At 54.2% G+C, this 13,526-nt stretch overlaps 1 protein-coding gene across 1 annotated transcript in view; it reads right to left on the bottom strand.

Annotated features, from left to right (window-relative positions):
* The window catches only part of DAXX (death domain associated protein), a 21,500-nt gene extending 7,974 nt beyond the window's left edge, over window positions 1-13,526 (bottom strand). Inside the window, exons 1-6 of the mRNA XM_085564985.1 lie at window positions 13,139-13,526; window positions 12,532-12,800; window positions 10,049-10,288; window positions 9,763-9,855; window positions 8,158-8,695; window positions 1,259-2,445 (exon numbers count right to left, since the gene is read on the bottom strand). Coding sequence (XP_085421111.1) covers window positions 1,259-2,445; window positions 8,158-8,695; window positions 9,763-9,855; window positions 10,049-10,288; window positions 12,532-12,783 — 2,310 coding nt within the window. The 5' untranslated portion in view covers window positions 12,784-12,800; window positions 13,139-13,526. The remainder of the gene's footprint in view (window positions 1-1,258; window positions 2,446-8,157; window positions 8,696-9,762; window positions 9,856-10,048; window positions 10,289-12,531; window positions 12,801-13,138) is intronic.

Below are 13,526 nucleotides of genomic sequence, written 5' to 3'. Positions count from 1 at the left end.
CATTCCCTTTTCCCCACCGTGTTCCTGTTTCCCGTTCCCATTTCCTGTTCCCATTCCCGTTTCCTGTTTCCCATTTCCTGTTCCCATTCCCATTTCCTGTTCCCATTCCCATTTCCTGTTCACCATTTCCCATACCCTGTTTCCGGGCTATTTCCTGTTCCTGTTTCCCATTTCCCATTCCTGTTTCCCATTTCCTGTTCCCATTTCCCATTCCCTTTTCCTCACCGTGTTCCTGTTTCCCGTTCCCATTTCCTGTTCCCATTCCCATTTCCTGTTCCCCATTTCCCATACCCTGTTTCTGGGCTATTTCCTGTTTCCCGTTCCCATTTCCTGTTCCCATTCCCATTTCCTGTTCACCATTTCCCATACCCTGTTTCTGGGCTATTTCCTGTTCCTGTTTCCCATTTCCCGTTCCTGTTTCCCATTTCCTGTTCCCATTTCCCATTCCCTTTTCCCCACCGTGTTCCTGTTTCCCGTTCCCATTTCCTGTTCCCATTCCCATTTCCTGTTCCCATTTCCCATACCCTGTTCCCATTTCCCATACCCTGTTTCCGGGCTGTTCCCCGTTCCTGTTTCCCATTTCCTGTTCCTGTTTCTCATTTCCTGTTCCCATTTCCCATTCCCTTTTCCCCACCGTGTTCCTGTTTCCCATTCCCGTTTCCTGTTCACCATTTCCCATACCCTGCTTCCGGGCTATTTCCTGTTCCCATTCCCATTTCCTGTTCCCGGGCTATTTCCTGTTCCTGTTTCCCATTTCCTGTTCCCCGTCTCCCATTTCTTGTTTCCATACCCCGCATTCCTGCTTCCCGTTTCCTGTTCCCATGTTTCCGTTCCCTGTTCCCGTTCCCATTTCCTGTTCCCATGTTTCCGTTTCCCGTTCCCATTTCCTGTTCCCATGTTTCCGTTCCCTGCTCCTGTTCCCATTTCCTGTTCCCATGTTTCCGTTTCCCATTCCCATTTCCTGTTCCCATGTTTCCGTTCCCGTTCCCGTAGCCCACTCCAGTGTTCCCGTTCCCTTTTCCTGTTCCCATTTCCTGGTTCCCATGTTTCCGTTCCCTGTTCCCATTTCCTGTTCCCATGTTTCCGTTCCCTGTTCCCGTTCCCATTTCCCATTCCCGTGTTCCCGTTCCCATTTCCCACTCCCACGTTTCCGTTCCCTTTTCCCATACCCCATTCCCACGTTCCTGTTCCCTGTTCCCGTACCCCACTCCGGCGTTTCCGTACCCCGCTCCCCTGTTCCCATTCCCTTTTCCCGTACCCCGCTCCGGCGTTTCCGCTCCCGCTGTTTCCATTCCCCATTCCCATTCCCGTTCCCGTTCCCTGTTCCCATTTCCTGTTTCCATTCCCCATTCCCGTTCCCATTTCCCGTTCCCGTTTCCCGTTCCCGTACCCCGCTCCGGCGTTTCCGCTCCCGCTGTTTCCGTTCCCCATTCCCGTTCCCATTTCCTGTTCCCGTTCCCGTTTCCTGTTCCCGTACCCCGCTCCGGCGTTTCCGCTCCCGCTGTTTCCATTCCCCATTCCCCGTTCCCGTTCCCATTTCCTGTTCCCGTTCCCCGTTCCCGTACCCCGCTCCGGCGTTTCCGCTCCCGCTGTTTCCATTCCCCATTCCCATTCCCGTTCCCGTTCCCTGTTCCCATTTCCTGTTTCCATTCCCCATTCCCGTTCCCATTTCCTGTTCCCGTTTCCCGTTCCCGTACCCCGCTCCGGCGTTTCCGCTCCCGCTGTTTCCATTCCCCGTTCCCGTTCCCATTTCCCTGTTCCCGTTCCCGTTTCCTGTTCCCGTACCCCGCTCCGGCGTTTCCGCTCCCGCTGTTTCCATTCCCCATTCCCGTTCCCATTTCCTGTTCCCATTTCCTGTTCCCGTTCCCGTTTCCCGTTCCCGTACCCCGCTCCGGCGTTTCCGCTCCCGCTGTTTCCATTCCCCGTTCCCGTTCCCATTTCCTGTTCCCGTTTCCCGTTCCCGTACCCCGCTCCGGCGTTTCCGCTCCCGCTGTTTCCATTCCCCGTTCCCGTTCCCATTTCCTGTTCCCGTTTCCCGTTCCCGTACCCCGCTCCGGCGTTTCCGCTCCCGCTGTTTCCATTCCCCGTTCCCGTTCCCATTTCCTGTTCCCGTTCCCGTACCCCGCTCCGGCGTTTCCGCTCCCGCTGTTTCCATTCCCCGTTCCCGTTCCCATTTCCTGTTCCCGTTCCCGTACCCCGCTCCGGCGTTTCCGCTCCCGCTGTTTCCATTCCCCATTCCCGTTCCCATTCCCGTTCCCATTTCCCGTTCCCGTACCCCGCTCCGGCGTTTCCGCTCCCGCCGTTTCCGGCCGGCGCCGCTCTCCTGGTGCTGCTCCTGGCGCTGGGCGAAGCGCGCGATGACGTCGTCCAGCCGGGCCAGCGCCAGGCGCCGGTTCCGCCGGAGCCGCTGCGCCAGCTCGGGGTCCGACAGCGCCGGGTCCGTGCCTGGGGGAGCCCAAAATCACAAAATTCCCAAAATCACAAAATTCCCAAAATCCCAAAATCCCAAAATCACAGATTTCCCAAAATCACAAAATCACAAAATTCCCAAAATCACAAAATTCCCAAAATCCCAAAATCACAAAATTCCCAAAATTCCCAAAATCACAAATATCCCAAAATCACAAATTTCCCAAAATCACAAATCCCAAAATCACAAAATTCCCAAAATCCCAAAATCACAAAATTCCCAAAACCCCAAATCCCAAAATCACAAAATTCCCAAAATCCCAAAATCACAAATTTCCCAAAATCACAAAATTCTCAAAATCCTAAATCCCAAATCCCAAAATTACAAATATCCCAAAATCACAAAATTCCCAAAATCCCAAATCCCAAAATCACAAATATCCCAAAATCACAAATATCCCAAAATCACAAAATTCTCAAAATCCTAAATCCCAAAATCACAAATTTCCCAAAATCCCAAATCCCAAAATCACAAAATTCCCAAAATCACAAAATTCCCAAAATCACAGATTTCCCAAAATCCCAAATCCCAAAATCACAAAATTCCCAAAATCCCAAATCCCAAAATTACAAATATCCCAAAATCACAAAATTCCCAAAATCCAAAATCACAAAATCACAAAATTCCCAAAATCCCAAAATCACAAATTTCCCAAAATCACAAATATCCCAAAATCACAAAATTCTCAAATTCCTAAATCCCAAAATCACAAATATCCCAAAATCCCAAATCCCAAAATTACAAATATCCCAAAATCACAAAATTCCCAAAATCCCAAATCCCAAAATCACAAATATCCCAAAATCACAAATATCCCAAAATCACAAATCCCAAAATCACAGATTTCCCAAAATCCCAAATCCCAAAATCACAAAATTCCCAAAATCCCAAATCCCAAAATTCCCAAAATCCCAAATCCCAAATCACAAAATTACAAATATCCCAAAATCCCAAATCCCCAAAATTCCCAAAATCCCAAATCCCAAAATCACAAAATTCCCAAAATCCTAAATCCCAAAATCACAAATTTCCCAAAATCCCAAATCACAAAATCACAAATTTCCCAAAATCCTAAATCCCAAAATCACAAATATCCCAAAATCACAAATCCCAAAATCACAGATTTCCCAAAATCCCAAAATCCCAAATTTCCCAAAATCCCAAATCCCAAAATCACAGATTTCCCAAAATCCCAAAATCACAAATTTCCCAAAATCCTAAATCCCAAAATCACAAATATCCCAAAATCACAAATCCCAAAATCACAAATATCCCAAAATCACAAAATTCTCAAAATCCTAAATCCCAAAATCACAAAATTCTCAAAATCCTAAATCCCAAAATCACAAATTTCCCAAAATCACAAATCCCAAAATCACAGATTTCCCAAAATCCCAAAATCACAAATTTCCCGAAATCCCAAATCCCAAAATCACAAATATCCCAAAATCACAAATCCCAAAATCACAGATTTCCCAAAATCCCAAAATCACAAACTTCCCAAAATCCTAAATCCCAAAATCACAAATATCCCAAAATCACAGATTTCCCAAAATCACAGATTTCCCAAAATCCCAAAATCACAGATTTCCCAAAATCCCAAATCTCAAAATCACAAATATCCCAAAATCACAAAATTCTCAAAATCCTAAATCCCAAAATCACAAATTTCCCAAAATCACAAATCCCAAAATCACAGATTTCCCAAAATCCCAAAATCACAAAATTCCCAAAATCCCAAAATCACAGATTTCCCAAAATCCCAAATCTCAAAATCACAAATATCCCAAAATCACAAAATTCTCAAAATCCTAAATCCCAAAATCACAAATCCCAAAATCACAGATTTCCCAAAATCCCAAAATCACAAATTTCCCAAAATCCGAAATCCCAAAATCACAGATTTCCCAAAATCCCAAATCCCAAAATCACAAAATTCCCAAAATCCCAAATCCCAAAATTCCCAAAATCCCAAATCCCAAAATCACAAAATTCCCAAAATCCCAAATCACAAAATTCCCAAAATCCCAAATCCCAAATCACAAAATTACAGATTTCCCAAAATCCTAAATCCCAAAATCACAAAATTCCCAAAATCCCAAATCCCGAAATTGCAAATTTCCCAAAATCCCAAATTTCCCAAAATCCTAAATCCCAAAATCATAAATTTCCCAAAACCCCAAATCCCAAAATTACAAAATTCCCAAAACCCTAAATCCCAAAATCACAAATATCCCAAAACCCCAAATCCAAAAATCACAGATTTCCCAAAATCCCAAATCCCAAAATCACAAATATCCCAAAATCACAAATTTCCCAAAATCCGAAATCCCAAAATTACAGATTTCCCAAAATCCCAAATCCCAAAATCACTAATTTCCCAAAATCCCAAAATTACAAATTTCCCAAAATCCCAAATCCCAAAATCACAAATTTCCCAAAATCCTAAATCCCAAATTTACAAATTTTCCCACATAGCAAAAATTCCCAATCCCAAAATTCCAAATTTCCCCAAGTCCCAAACCCCCAAAGTCACAAAATTACCAAAATCCTCAAATCCCGAAAACCCAAAAATTCCCAATCCGAAATCCCAGAATCCCAAATCCCAAATCCCAAAATTCCCAATCACAAAACCCCCAAATCCCAAAATCCTGAAATCCCAAACCTCAGAATTCCAAATCCCAAAATTCCCAACCCCAAATCCCAAATCTTGAAGTCTCGAAATCGAAATCCCAAGATCCCAAATCCTAAAATTCCCAACCCAAAACTCACAAACCCCAAAATCTCAAATTTCCCAAATTCCCAAAATTCCAAATCCCCTAATTCCCAACTCCAAAATTCCAAAATTCCAAAATTCCAAACCTGAAAATTCCCATTTCCAGACGCACCCCATCCCCATTTCCTCACGCTCTTCCCATTTCCCCCCCATTTTTTCCCATTTCCCCCCCATTTTTTCCCATTTCCCCCCCATTTTTTCCCATTTCCCCCCCATTTTTTCCCATTTCCCCCCCATTTTTTCCCATTTCCCCCCCATTTTTTCCCATTTCCCCCCCATTTTTTCCCATTTCCCCCCCATTTTTTCCCATTTTCCCCCCATTTTTTCCCATTTCCCCCCCATTTTTCCCATTTTCCACCCATTTTTTCCCATTTCCCCCCCTTCCCTTCCCTTATCACCTCTCCCCATCCCATTTTCCCTCTCATTTCCCATTTTTCCCATTTCCCTCTCATTTTTCCCACTTTCTCCATTCCCCCACCATTCTCCATTTCCCCTTTTTCCCCATCTCCCCTCCCATTTTTTCCTTTTTCTCCATTTTCTTTTCCATTTTTTTTCCATTTTTTTTCCATTTTTTCTCCATTTCCCATTTTCCCCCCATTTTCTCCATTTTCCCCATTCCCCTCTCATTTTCCTCTCATTTCCCATTTTCCCTCATTTCCCTCCCCATTTTCCCTAGTTCCCCTCCCATTTTTACCCCATTTTTCCCCGTTTTTTCCCTGTTTTTCCCCATTTTTCCCCATTTCCCCCCGTTACCTGGCCGGTACTGGTCGGTGAGGCGGCTACCCAAGTTGTACTCCATTTTTCCCCCATTTTCCCCCATTTTCCCCCATTTTTTCCCCATTTTTCCCCATTTTTCCCCATTTTCCCCCGTTACCTGGCCGGTACTGGTCGGTGAGGCAGCTGCCTGAGTTGTGCCCCGTTTCCCATTCCCCATTTCCCATATTTCCCCATTTTTTATAATTTTCCCCCATTTTTCCCCATTTTTCCCCATTTTTACCCCATTTTTCCCCATTTTTTCCCCATTTTTCCCCATTTTCCCCCTGTTACCTGGCCAGTACTGGTCAGTGAGGCGGCTGCCCAAGTTGTACTCCATTTCCCATTCCCCATTTCCCATTTTCCCCCCGTTTTTCCCCATTTTCCCCCATTTTTCCCCCGTTTTTCCCCATTTCCCCCCGTTACCTGGCCGGTACTGGTTGGTGAGGTGGCTGCCGAAGTTCTACTCCATTTTTTCCCCATTTTTACCCCATTTTTCCCCGTTTTTCCCCCGTTACCTGGCCGGTACTGGTCGGTGAGGTGGCTGCCGAAGTTGTGCCCCATTTCCCATTCCCCATTTCCCATTTTCCCCCCGTTTTTCCCCATTTCCCCCATTTTCCCCCATTTTTCCCCTTTTTCCCCCCATTACCTGGCCGGTACTGGTCGGTGAGGTGCCTGCCCAAGTTGTACTCCATTTTTTCCCCATTTTCCCCCATTTTCCCCCATTTTTCCCCATTTTCCCCCCGTTACCTGGCCGGTACTGGTTGGTGAGGGGCTGCCCAAGTTCTACTCCATTTTTCCCCCATTTTCCCCCATTTTCCCCAATTTTTCCCCCCGTTTCCCCCATTACCTGGCCGGTACTGGTCGGTGAGGTGGCTGCCCCAGTTGTACTCCATTTCCCATTCTCCATTTCCCATTTTCCCCCCGTTTTTCCCCATTTCCCCCCGTTACCTGGCCGGTACTGGTCAGTGAGATGGCTGCCAAAGTTGTGCTCCATTTTTCCCCCATTTTCCCCCATTTTTCCCCATTTCCCCCCGTTACCTGGCCGGTACTGGTCAGTGAGGTGCCTGCCCAAGTTGTGCTCCATTTCCCATTCCCCATTTCCCATTTTCCCCCCGTTTTTCCCCATTTCCCCCCGTTACCTGGCCGGTACTGGTCGGTGAGGTGCCTGCCGAAGTTGTACTCCGTTTTTCCCCCATTTTCCCCCATTTTCCCCCCGTTTTTCCCCCATTTTCCCCATTTCCCCCATTACCTGGCCGGTACTGGTCAGTGAGGTGCCTGCCCAAGTTGTACTCCATTTCCCATTCCCCATTTCCCATTTTCCCCCGATTTTTCCCCATTTCCCCCCGTTACCTGGCCGGTACTGGTCGGTGAGGTGCCTGCCCCAGTTCTACTCCATTTTTCCCCCATTTTCCCCCATTTTTCCCCATTTTTCCCCATTTCCCCCCGTTACCTGGCCGGTACTGGTCGGTGAGGCGGCTGCCCCAGTTGTACTCCATTTCCCATTCTCCATTTCCCATTTTTATCCCGTTTTTCCCCATTTCCCCCCATTACCTGGCCAGTACTGGTCGGTGAGGTGGCTGCCCCAGTTGTACTCCATTTCCCATTCCCCATTTCCCATTTTTCCCCATTTTTCCCCATTTCCCCCCATTACCTGGCCAGTACTGGTCGGTGAGGTGGCTGCCGAAGTTGTGCCCCATTTCCCATTCCCCATTTCCCATTTTTCCCCCATTTTTCCCCATTTCCCCCCGTTACCTGGCCGGTACTGGTCAGTGAGGTGGCTGCCGAAGTTGTGCTCCATTTTCCCCCCGTTTTCCCGCATTTTCCCCCGTTTTTCCCCATTTCCCCCCGTTACCTGGCCGGTACTGGTCGGTGAGGTGGCTGCTCAAGTTCTACTCCATTTTTACCCCATTTTTCCCCCATTTTTCCGCATTTTTCCCCATTTCCCCCCGTTACCTGGCCGGTACTGGTTGGTGAGGTGGCTGCCGAAGTTGTACTCCATTTTTCCCCCATTTTCCCCCATTTTCCTCCTGTTTTTCCCCGTTCCCCCTGTTACCTGGCCGGTACTGGTCGGTGAGGTGGCTGCCGAAGTTGTGCTCCATTTTCCCCCCATTTTCCCCCATTTTTCCCCCATTTTTCCCCATTTCCCCCCCGTTACCTGGCCGGTACTGGTCGGTGAGGTGGCTGCCGAAGTTGTAGACCAGGTCGAGGTGGCGCCGCTCCTGCAGGCGGTTGCCCACCTCGCGGAACGCCTCCTGGGCCATGTTCTCCATCTGCCGCCGGCCCAGCCCCAGCCCGTGGCGCGCGCTGGCGCCGCGGATCTCGCGCAGGATGTCCGAGTAGTCGGGGAAGGCGTCGGGCCGGTTGATGAAGCGCTCGATGCTGCGGTTGACCTCGGGGTAGCGCGTGCCGCGGAAGCGGATGCGCTGCTCCAGCACGCGGCCCGTCAGGCTGCTGCAGTCCTTGAGCTGGCAGAGGCGGCGGAAGATGCGCATCATCCTCCTCTTGAGGCGGTTCTCCTGCAGGTACGGCGAGTCGGCGCTGTCCAGCTCGGCCAGGTCCAGCTCGCGCTCCTGCAGCCGCCGGATCTCGCCGGCGTAGACGCGCAGCAGGTGCTCCAGGTGCCGGATCTGCCGCCGCGAGCCGCCCGCGCGCCGCCCCGCGCCCTCGGGGGCGCCGGCCGGCTGGGACGCGGCGTCGGGATACTGGGATGAGGCGCCGGGATACTGGGATGGAGCACCGGGATCGCCAGATGGAGCGCCGGGATACTGGGACGCGGCGTCGGGATCGCCGGATGGAGCGCCGGGATACTGGGATGGGGCGCCGGGATGGCCAGATGGAGCGCCGGGATACTGGGATGAGGCGCCGGGATGGCCGGATGAACCACCGGGATACTGGGATGAGGCGCCGGGATGGCCGGATGGAGCACCGGGATACTGGGATGGGGCGTTGGGGCACTGGGAGGAATTGCCGGGATACTGGGATGAGGCGTTGGGGCACTGGGAGGAGTTGCCGGGATACTGGGATGAGGCGCCGGGATGGCCGGATGAACCACTGGGATACTGGGATGAGACACCGGGATGGCCGGATGAACCACCGGGATACTGGGATGAGGCACTGGGACACTGGGAGGAATTGCCGGGATACTGGGAGGAGGCGCTGGGACACTGGGAAGAGTTGCCGGGATACTGGGATGGGGCACTGGGGCACTGGGAGGAGTTGCCGGGATACTGGGATGGGGCGTTGGGGCACTGGGAGGAGTTGCCGGGATACTGGGATGAGGCGCTGGAGCACCAGAATGAACCATTAGGATACCGGGACGGAGCGCCAGCGTCACTGGACGAAGCACTGGGATACTGGGATGGAGCGCTGGGATACTGGGATGGAGCGCTGGGATACTGGGATGGAGCGCTGGGATACTGGGAAGAGCCCCCAGGGTGCTCCGAAGAACCAGCAGGACACTGGGAGGAGCCCTGGGGAGACCGGGATGGATCCCCAGCGGGATACTGGGATGAACTGGTGGCACACTGGGACGGCTCGGCTCCGTCGGGATACAGGGATGAGCCAGGCGGGCACCGGGAGGCCCCAGGGGGATACTGGGATGAACTGGGAGGATGCTGGGATGAAGCAGGGGGATACTGGGATGAACTGGGAGGATGCTGGGATGAAGCAGGGGGATACTGGGATGAACTGGGAGGATGTTGGGATGTTTCCTCAGGGTTCTGGGAGGCTCCGTCAGGATACTGGGAGGCTCCAGCAGGATACTGGGAGGCTCCGTCGGGATACTGGGAGGCTCCATCGGGATACTGGGAGGCTCCATCGGGATACTGGGAGGCTCCGTCGGGATACTGGGAGGCTCCGTCGGGATACTGGGAGGATCCAGCAGGATACTGGGAGGCTCCGTCGGGATACTGGGAGGATCCAGCAGGATACTGGGAGGCTCCAGCAGAATACTGGGAGGCTCCAGCGGGATACTGGGAGGCTCCGTCGGGATACTGGGAGGCTCCGTCGGGATACTGGGAGGCTCCGTCGGGATGCTGGCGGGCGGCGGGCAGGGCGCGCAGCGGGAGGCGGCGGCGCAGCGCCCGCGCCTTGAGCACGGTGCAGAGCTCGTTGATGTAGACGTAGACCTTGCGGCGCCGGCCCCGCACGCGCCGCAGCAGCCGGCCCAGAATGTTCCGGAACTCGGCCGAGCCCCGGAAGTCGGGGTGGGCGCGCAGGTGCCGAGAGCTCAGGAAGGGCAGCACCTCGGGGTGCTCCTGCGTCAGCGGCGCGCACAGCGACAGGAACTGCGGGGGAATGGAACACCTGGGTACACCTGGGCACAACTGAGATACACCTGGGCACACCTGGGTACAGCTGGGCACACCTGGGTTACACCTGGATACACCTGGGCACACCTGAGATACACCTGGGTTACACCTGGATACACCTGGGTACACCAGCGTACAGCTGGGCACACCTGGGTTACACCTGGGTACACCTGGGCACACCTGGATACACCTGGGCACACCTGAGATACACCTGGATACACCTGGGCACACCTGAGATACACCTGGATACACCTGGGCACACCTGAGATACACCTGGGCACACCTGAGATACACCTGGATACACCTGGGCACACCTGAGATACACCTGGGTTACACCTGGATACACCTGGGTTACGCCTGGATACACCTGGGCACACCTGAGATACACCTGGGCACACCTGAGATACACCTGGGTTACACCTGGATACACCTGGGTACACCAGCGTACAGCTGGGCACACCTGGGTTACACTTGGGCACACCTGAGATACACCTGGTCACACCTGAGATACACCTGGTCACACCTGGGTTACACCTGGATACACCTGGGCACACCTGAGTTACGCCTAGGCACACCTGGATAGAACTGAAATACATCTGGGCATACCTGGATACACCTAGGCACACCTGAGTTACACCTGAGTTACACCTGAGTTACACCTGGATACACCTGGGCACACCTGAGATACACCTGGGCACAACTGAGATACACCTGGGCACAGCAGCATACAGCTGGGCACTCCTGAGTTACACCTGGGTACACCTGGGTTACACCTCGATACACCTGGTCACACCTGAGATACACCTGGTCACACCTGGGTTACACCTGGATACACCTGGGCACACCTGAGTTACGCCTAGGCACACCTGGATAGAACTGAAATACACCTGGGCATACCTGGATACACCTAGGCACACCTGAGTTACACCTGAGTTACACCTGGATACACCTGGGCACACCTGAGATACACCTGGGCACAGCAGCATACAGCTGGGCACTCCTGAGATACACCTGGATACACCTGGGTTACACCTCGATACACCTGGGCACACCTGAGATACACCTGGGCACAACTGAGATACACCTGGATACACCTGGGCACACCTGAGATACACCTGGGCACACCTGAGATACACCTGGATACACCTGGGCACAACTGAGATACACCTGGGCACACCTGAGATACACCTGGATACACCTGGGTTACACCTCGATACACCTGGGCACACCTGAGATACACCTGCATACACCTGGGCACACCTGAGATACACCTGGGCACAACTGAGATACACCTGGGCACACCTGAGTTACACTTGGATACACCTGCGTTGCACCTGGATACACCTGGGCACGCCTGAGATACACCTGGGCACACCAAGGTACAGCTGGGCACACCTGGGTTACACCTGGATACACCTGGGTATACCTGAGTTACACCTGGGCACACCAGCGTACAGCTGGGCACACCTGGGTTACACCTGAGTTACAACTGGATACACCTGGGCACACCTGAAATACACCTGGGCAGACCTGGATAGAACTGAGATACACCTGGACACACCAAGATACAGCTGGGCACACCTGGGTTACACCTGGATACCCCTGGGTTAAACCTGGATACACCTGGGCACACCTAAGATACACCTGGGCACACCAGTGTACAGCTGGGCACACCTGGGTTACACCTGGATATACCTGGGCACACCAGGGTACAGCTGGGTACACCTGGGTTACACCTGGATACACCTGGATACACCTGGGTTACACCTGGGCACACCTGGATAGATCTGAGATACACCTGGGTTACACCTGGATACACCTGGGCACACCTGGATAGAACTGAGATACACCTGGGCACACCTGAGTTACACCTGGGCACACCTGGGACACGCCTGGGCACACCTGAGATACACCTGGGACACACCTGGATAGAACTGGAAACACCTGGGATACACCTGGGCACACCTGAAGCACACTGTCATACACCTGGGACACACCCGAGGCACAGCCAAAGAGACCTGAGACCACACCTGGGCACACCTGGGCCACACCTGGGCACACCTGGGCCCACTTTGGCACACCCAGACACACCTGAGATTGCACCTGGGCACACCTGGGCCACACCCGCACACACCTGGGCACATCCTCACACACCTGGGCACACCCTCACACACCTGTGCACACCTGTGCACACCCTCACACACCTGTGCGCCCCTCACCTGCTGGAACAGCCGCTCGTTCTCCTCCCGGAAGGCGCCGCCCCTCCCCCCCCCGGCCCCGTTGGGGGGGGGCGGCCCCGGCGGGGGGGGAGGGGCGGAGGGGGCGGGGCCTCGGGCGGAGGGGGCGGGGCCTGGGGCGGAGGGGGCGGGGCCTCGGGCGGAGGGGGCGGGGCCTCGCTCCTCCTCGTCGTCGTCCAGGACGATGATTGGCTGGGCGGGCGCGGCCATGGGGAACCCCGGGACCCCCGACATGGGGGGGGGGGCGCGGCCTGGGGGAGGGGGAGGGCTCAGGGGAGGGACCCCCGAACCCCCCCCCCCGGTTCCCCTCCCCCCTCCCCACCCCCCAAATCCCCCCCAACTTCCGCCTTCCCCTCCCCCATCCCCCCTCGCACCCCCCCGACCCCCAATTCCGCCTCCCCTCCCCCCCCCGGCCCCCCCGACTCCCCCCGCGCCCCTCCCGCTCCTCTCCCTCCCCCGGGACCCCCCGAATTTGCCCGAATTCTGCCGAATTCGCCCCAAACCATCCCCTCTCCCCCCCCCCCGGGCGCCCCCTCCCCTCACGGTGTTGGCCCCGCCCCCGGGCAGGCCCCGCCCCCCCGGCGCTCACCGGGCCCGCGCGGCTCCTCCGGCGCCGCCGCCACCGAGCGGCCGCGGCCGCGCACTGCGCAGGACCGGAAGTGCCGCCCCGCGCCGGCCCGGCCGAGCGGGCGCCGCCATGACACCGTACAAAGAAAGGGGCGTGGTCACGCCCGCCGACCAATCGCAGCGCGCCGCCTCATCCGGGCAGCGGCGCCGCCGAGACGGGAGCCGCCATCTTAACGTGCGGCGCGCGCCGGGACCCCGCCCCTTTAACCCTCGCGGCCCCGCGCGGCTTTCCGGCCGCTCGGCGCCGTTCCCGGCGCGGCGGCGGGCGGAGCAGCGGCCGCCAGCGCCGCGCCATCGCGGGGACGGCCGGGAAGGCGGAGCCGCGCAGGAGCGGAGGTGGAGCGCAAGAT

This window comes from Lonchura striata, chromosome 35 (genome assembly GCF_050655825.1).
Source record: "Lonchura striata isolate lonStrDom1 chromosome 35, ASM5065582v1, whole genome shotgun sequence".
NCBI lineage: Eukaryota > Metazoa > Chordata > Aves > Passeriformes > Estrildidae > Lonchura > Lonchura striata.
The sequence above is the reverse complement of the archived record's forward strand: the minus strand, read 5'-3'. Positions and strand labels throughout refer to the sequence as shown.